This window comes from Sordaria macrospora, chromosome 4 (genome assembly GCF_033870435.1).
Source record: "Sordaria macrospora chromosome 4, complete sequence".
NCBI lineage: Eukaryota > Fungi > Ascomycota > Sordariomycetes > Sordariales > Sordariaceae > Sordaria > Sordaria macrospora.
The window spans coordinates 3228479-3235857 of record NC_089374.1 but is presented as its reverse complement, the minus strand read 5'-3'; the positions used below and the strand labels follow the sequence as shown (position 1 = coordinate 3235857).

The 7379-nt window shown below is 54.1% G+C and overlaps 1 protein-coding gene across 1 annotated transcript; it reads left to right on the top strand.

Moving 5' to 3' along the window:
* Nucleotides 1-6724, top strand: SMAC4_00136 (uncharacterized protein). Its single transcript, XM_003351547.2, has 2 exons — nt 1-3231; nt 3317-6724. Exons 1-2 carry the CDS (start codon nt 3190-3192, stop codon nt 5843-5845), a joined length of 2571 nt encoding a protein of 856 aa, XP_003351595.2. The 5' UTR covers nt 1-3189; the 3' UTR covers nt 5846-6724.
* The last annotated feature ends 655 nt before the right edge of the window (nt 6725-7379 follow it).

The following is a 7379-nucleotide window of genomic DNA, read 5'->3' as shown; positions in this document are numbered from 1 at the left end:
AAGCCATAATCTAAGAGAGCCGAGAGACAGACACACTTTGGCGTTGTATGATAGTAAATTCCACAGGATTCTAATATAGGACTGCTACCTTTTTGGCTTGAGGTTCTGAATTTACTGGCGCTGTACATGTACGACGATGATATGTCGGAGGGTAGCGGTCAAGTCAGCATGGAGCACGATATCTGCGAGGGACAATTAGCAACTGTCAAGCACCGAGTAAATAGAGGTAGTGTAGGAGGTATCGGTAGGGCCATATAAGTTGGTTATAGGCATGTAGACTACTGTATATCTGCCCGCATATTCTCCAATGAGACAAAGGCTTCGACCTCGTGCTTCCCAACATTCCACGTCCAAGTTGAAGAAGTCTCTGTTCCAAGGAAAGGGACCGATCCAGAGTCCGGAGTGTCTTGATGTCCCTGGGTCTTTTCGGACAAAAGGACTCTGACACCAGCTTCGGCGATGCAAAACCACCTGAAGTGAATCATCCACGCCGCCTAACCATCACGGTTGACGATCATCGACCGAGTCACCTCATCCTCATCGGTTCCCGGCCTCTTACCTTCAGCAACCCTGAGACAGTGGGGACATGACTGTAACTGCAACGAGGGCTGAGGGGGACGGCCGTGCGAACACGAAGAGACGAACACAGGGGACATGTCGGGAGATGTGGTCCACGGCTTGGGAAATCGCATTGCTGAAATTGCCTGGGGTAGCAATGGGCAGTTCAACCCACGGCTTGGTCCAGGTTTCCAAGTTTCGTCGCTACCTTAGCCCCGCCCCCAAGCTGGTAACCGTGGTGTACCATCTTCCCTATTCCTGTTAGCGCGCCAACGTGCCCCGCTACAGAGAGCAACACGCAGGAAATCAATCAAAATTGCGCGATGGAACTGTGAGGGCACAATGGGACCCCCGAGACGTAGTTTCCACTGTTGAGGCTTCCTAGCAGCGATCCCAAAGCGTTGGAAGCGGAACGCGTGGTGGTTTCCCGTTTGCAAGTGAGGCGGGCCGCTAACAGAGAGGTACTCGCGAAGCGCAGGCGGCTGCCGTGCCCCTACCTTTCGTCGTGGTGCTAGCGCCGCCAATCTCATCTGCCCAGTCACTACCCAAAACCCACTTGCCTATTGGAGCCCAGCGGTCGACTGGACTGGACCGACGGCGTGCTGCCCTCCTGCTGGTAGAGGGAGGGGACGGGGGGCCCCCGATTGTGAAGGGACTCGCAGGTTCGCAGCCCGCCCGTATTTTAATTTAGTCACCGTCCGCCCCCCCGACCGACCGACTATCAGGAAGACCCTTCTTTTTCTTCTCTTCCCTCCTTCCCCCCTCCGTGGTTTTGTGGTTGCGCCGGACAGCAGCACCACCCAAACACGCGATATCGAGAAGAGTTTGTGTACAGAGGGAGCGCACTCGGACTTTCACATACCTCACTCCAACCAAGGTATCATCATCCTGTCCTGTGCTCGTCCACGTCCACCTCGTCCTCCCGTCATCCATCCGCCTTTTTTCTCCGCCCTCCGTCCCGCCTCCCGTCCACCTCACAAACCCGATCTCCAGCAAGGTCCCCGCCCTTAGTTGTCCTGCCACCGAGGTTCTACCTGACCTTAGTGTGTTCCCGTTGGGCACGTCACCTCAACAACTTCCTCAGCTCTCTTCAGCTCGCCCACCTCCCCCGAGCGAGTATCGACTTCCCGCCGACTTCCCGTCGCCGCCTTGTATTCACTCGCGTGCGTGTCTGTCCGCCGACACGTTTCGCGGCCGCATCATTGCATACAAAAGTCGTCGAGTGCGCCCTCGGGATTGGACCCGAAACCGTCCTTGGTTCTTTGTAGGAGACTGGTCACCGTGAGACGAACGGTCGCGCCAGATTGTGTGGACTCGGTGAGTTGCCTGATGTTTCTTTGGCCTCCTTTCCGCCCGTTCTACCGTTGTTCCCCCTTCTTGTTCTGCTGGGCCAGTGCCGGCCAGCCAGCCAGCTTGCTCGCATCGCATCGTCGTCGCATCGTCGTCGCATCATATCGCTCCCAGCGCATCGCCAGTCAGTCGTCATCGTGCTCCTCTTCTTCGGCTTCTATTCCACAACATGGAGGGCTTTTCGGTCGTTCTTGGTGGTTTCTCCAGCACTCTCGATCCCCATCCCATCCGAGTCCATCTTGCAGCGGAGATCGCCGTCCTCGACAGACCTACTGTTTGGTGCTGCGGCGCCGACCCAGGCCACACTGGCACAGCATGGAAGGAAATCATCTTGTGACTGGCCCGCCCAACCTCAAGTTGGCCTCTTGCTAGCCTATGCGAGGACATGACACCCCTCCTCCATCGGTGTGCACGCGTGATCGGTGGCTCATTCCGTCCTCGTATACTTGCTGCACCCTACTGCTGCATCTCTGCGTGGATTCCACCTTTGGGCTCTACACTACCAATTCTCAACCACTGGATTTGGTCCGCCATTTCTGCTGCCGCGGTATCGGTATCTGCGTCGTCTCCAGCTGCCGGGAGATCACCGCCTCGATACCGCTACTTTGCTACAACCTGGACTACCGACTACAAGTCGGCTTTGAAACCGCCGAGCACGACTGAAACTGTTGGGTGAACACGCACACACCGCAACCGGTGGCCCGACAACGACCCGCCCTTCAAGTACCTATCCGTCGCACAGAAACTGGAACCTCTGCTTGCCGCCGAACCACATCTGCACACCTTACACACCTACATAATACGCGCCGCATTGTCGCCAGTATCCTCGCACTCGACATATCTTGGACCCGACTTTGATGCCGAATGGGATCATTTCCACCAGATATACGCCCACTCTGCTGAACCCATAACGGCCCTCATAACCTTCTCCGATCTCATCGACCTCGATTTCCGCGACTTGAGCGAGCTCCAAGCGGTCGCTGTGCCAGACAAGAAGGGCTTGCCGAAAGAACGAGGCGTCTGTGCCTGTGCGAGGTGACGGCTCGACTAACTAACACATGACATTACGCAGACCGACTGCTGTCCGACTTTTGCCACGACAATCACCCGCAAACTCCCTACAGACCGCACGATCACAAGCGTAGCCTTCCGAGTCCGAGCTGCACATAAACACTTCCCAGCGCCGACACCGTCTTCTCTGACACGCCTTTCCCCGCTGTCCGAGCCTGGGAAACGCAACCCTTTTTACATACAAACGTTCCAACCCGTTATGCATATTAAATGCTGAATATGGATTCGGAAGACGGGGAGTTTTTCATCAAGGTAGGAGGATTCTTTGGCGCGTAAACTGCATTGCATTTTCCGATTCTAGAGAATAATCATGCTAATCAACCATACCATTTTCTAGCAACTGGCGAGCTTCGTGCGGACCCATGAAAAGGCCCTCGCCAACGCGCTACAGTTTAGGAGACAAACCACTCCTCGCCATGCATCTTCACAGAGCGTTTCGGTGCTCTCCACCTCGGCCCCAACCACCTCTTCTCTCCCTGAGCGACCTTCGACGTCTTCATCGCCTTCGAGCACCTTGGCTGCAGCTCTATCCCTGGGCTCCTTGAACTTCACATCCCACAACGTTAAGTCGGCGAAACTGGCTCTTACCGCCCACCACCTGTTCTATCTACTCTCCCGATTCGAAGAGCTGGCTATTCCTGTCGGTCCCATGAAGGTTCGCCTGGAGAATCTGCACGACAATCGAAATTCAGGAAACTATGTATCCTTCCTCAGCCAAACGCAACGGTCCAAGAGCCGTGGCTCCGACGTCGGCTCAATTCACTCTGTGTCAAGCATCAGGAGTGTCATGTCGGGCATGTCTGCTCTGTGGTCGAGTTTTGGAATCGGCTCTAGCATATCCGCCGCTCGTTCTGAGAAGCAGAAGGCTGCCATTCAGGCTGACCTCAAGTACTTGTACTCTGCCTTCACAAAGATCCCTTGCCTACGCCTCGCCCCCGACTTCCGCGCGCGGTTGATCAAAGGATATGAGGAATTTCCTTTCGACTCGGCCGTCCCTCTTTATGTCTTCAAGAACGTCCAGGCCCTAGAAGTGAGCGACACCGACTTCAGGCAGTTTTTCGGTTGGGACCGGCTAGCCGAGCAGCTTCGCTCTCTCACGCTCAAGCGCGCCAGTCTCGATGACCCTGCAGATGTTCTGATTGATATCGTGCTGGACGACATGGATAAGAGGCGTCGCCGCTCGTCAAAAGCGCAGTCTTCCCCAACCGGACCTTGGGCCGCACCAAGTCCTCGGAGAAGTCCCACAATCCCGCAGGCGGCGCAGAAGTCGAACTCGCCACCTAGTTCTCCAGATGCGAGGGCCTCTAACACCGAGATACCGGTTGGTTCGTTAAACAGCGAATCTGGACCTGACCACTTGGGAGCGGCTTTACATAACAGCAGGCGTCCGTCCGTCGTGAGGGTGGACAGCGATGAGTCCAGGACACCAACAAAGGACGGGCGACCACGAAGCCACTCCCCGCGCAGGCCTACCAGCTCCAGGAATGGCTCAAGCAACGTCCGGGGGAACCACAAGATCCGGCGGTCTGGGTCTGGAAGCTCACACTCGAGCCTTTCAGATTCCTGGTACAACTCTCGTGGAAGTTCCTCGAACTTGCTCAATATGGGAACACTTCCTCCCTCGAAGTGGCGTTTCCTCAAGCATTTGAGCCTCGCCGACAACTCCCTTACCTCGATCCCGGCGGCCAGTCTGGCGCCATTGGCTAATACTCTCCACTCCCTCGACCTGTCAGCGAACTTGTTCACCCAGATTCCTGACAGCCTTGCAACCCTTACAGCCCTTCGCGCCTTGAACCTGGCTCATTGCATGATCGACTCGCTCCATTCGCTTATCCGGTGTCCTCTTCCCGCTATTACAGCCCTCAACCTCCGCGCCAACCGCTTGACGTCGATTGTGGGCATTGAGAAGCTCTACCCCTTGGAGAGACTGGATTTGAGGGACAATCAAGTTGCCGATCCTATGGAGTTGGCCCGTCTCACTGGTATCCCGGAACTCCGGGAAATCTATGTGGAGGGCAATCCTTTTACGCGAACCCACCGCGACTACCGCATTACCATTTTTAACCTGTTCCGTCAGACACCGGGATATACCGAAGATATCACTATCGATGGGTCGGGGCCCAGCTACTCGGAGAAGCGGTACCTGGTTGAACGGGCAGCAGAGCCGCCAGCCGTTCCCGTCATCAAACCTGCACCGCAGGAATTGCCCGCGGTGGATGTCAGCAAGCCTACGTTTGTTTACGAGCCGCCTCCAAGAGAACCGACTGTCCTTAGGAAGGAGAGGCCCATGCCCAAAAGTACATCAAGCGAACTCAACACTGCGTCTACGCGCCGTCGGAAAGCACCCAAACGACGAATTGTGGATCTCGCTACTAACGAGACGCCGGCTCCTGTAGCTCTCGTTGACGATCGCACCAGGCCTGGTGATAGAGCCGCTTCGGGTCACAACGAACATTATCGTATTTCACAACCTACCGAGGTGCACGCACCTCAGGAGGCACTTGTGGCTAGCCCTTTGCCCGACTCCCGAGCGCCTGCCGACATCCCCAGGATTGAGTCCACCGTCATTCCCAGCATACCCCCTCTTTATCCCTCCCACAAAGGTTCATCCGAGTCTCAGTCGTGGAGGGACAACGGCAACTGGGATGTCGACGGCGAACTGTACCGTCGGAAGATCGAGTCACTTCGTGACAAAGTGGGAAGTCGCTATTTGAGTGCACTCAACGAGGAAGGATGGGATCACACTTCGCTTCCGCCCAACTACCGCGAGGGCAACTTTGGTTCTCCCTCCCCCCTGCTTGCAGACCCAACAGCTCCTAGAGCCGCATCTGTGCAGGCGATCCATAGTGGTCGGACACTTGGATGAAGTCTTTGATGATATACCCCCAGGCTTTTGTAAAAGCATGTTTTGACTTCTGGAGCGTTGTATGAATTGTAAGCTGTTCGCTGGACGATGCTGCGATACCCTACCCGCTACCTCTACGCATTTCCCTCCCCCCAAACTCTTGAAGCAACTTGTGTAGGACTGGACCGGTTTTGCATTTACACAAAAAAAAGAGATATCATATAAGCATAGCGTATTGGCGTTTTGGAACGGAAGGGCGTTGAAGGAAGGGGAAGAAGAAATATTTATTGTTGTATTGCATAACGCAACCCCCCTACACCCATCTGCAATGCCTCCCGTGTGTTTTTTTTAGCTATGCACATTTCTTTGCTGGCGATATTGCATCTTGGCACTTTTGGGATGGTGAAACTTTTGTGCTTCTACAATACCTATCCATTGGCATTGATATCCATACGGCTGGACATGATCCGGCTACCCTTTTTCTTATTAGGACGGGTTTAGTTGGTGGCGGCGGCATTCGAGTTCGAGAGAGTAAAGACAGAAAGATCGGTGGGAGGCACTGCGAGTCCTTTTACAGTTACGACGATGACGACGATGACGATGGGCGGCCTTGGTGGATGTCTTTGCTGTTATCAGGTGTCACGCACGAGGTGGTTGGATGATGACGATGATGATGATTGGCGTTATTTCCGAGGGCATTTGAGTGAGGTCAAAAAGCAGAGTACAGGAGCAAGAAGCGAGAAATTATGCATATTGGTCTTTTCCCCCAGATATCTCATGTGTCTCTATTTCGGTTGATGGCTGTTTATTTCGTGTTGTCTCATATGCTCCTTAAGTCGTACCGACCTTCATGATTGTTGGGATTTGTTGGTCATTTTGATCTGTTCCAGTCATGGGGAAATTGATGTCTCCTTGTATGATCATCACGCATGTTGGCATTCAGTACCTAGCCAGATAGCAATACGTCTATTAAACTTCATTGTCCCGTATGCACACCCATACTTCGTCCTGAAGTCTCGTGGTATCAGACAGCGCACATGTGTGGACACCGACCGTACTCCAGCAACGATCTCTGTTGTCATTTCTGAATCATTCCTCTAGACCTCTGGCTGGCTGGGGTTGGAGTGGTGATACTCTCTCCGGCTGTTCAGGCGACGGTGTGTGTCTGCCTCTTGGAAGGTGCTTGTGGGTGTGATCCACGGAAGGGCTCGAGGAAATGGGGATGATTGATGGTGCATACACAGTAGTGAAATGCATGAGTTGGCACTTTAGGTGAGGGATCAAGCCGAGGCCGGTTTGCTCGTCAATGGATTCTGAACGCACGCTTTGTTGTTGGTAAATTGAGCGATTCAAGCCCTGTCGTGGGGAGCTAGATAAATTTCATCAGCGAGAAGGAGAATTGCATTGCGCATCCTTACAAGGGTCGCGAGTTGCAAATTTATACAGAGGAGTTCAGGTTCTTGAATCGATTCGGAACCAATTGCAAATGTAAACAAACCGGAACGTGAGAGTTGAGTAAGGCAGGAAGAAATTTCCGGGCTAGGAATACCGGGGA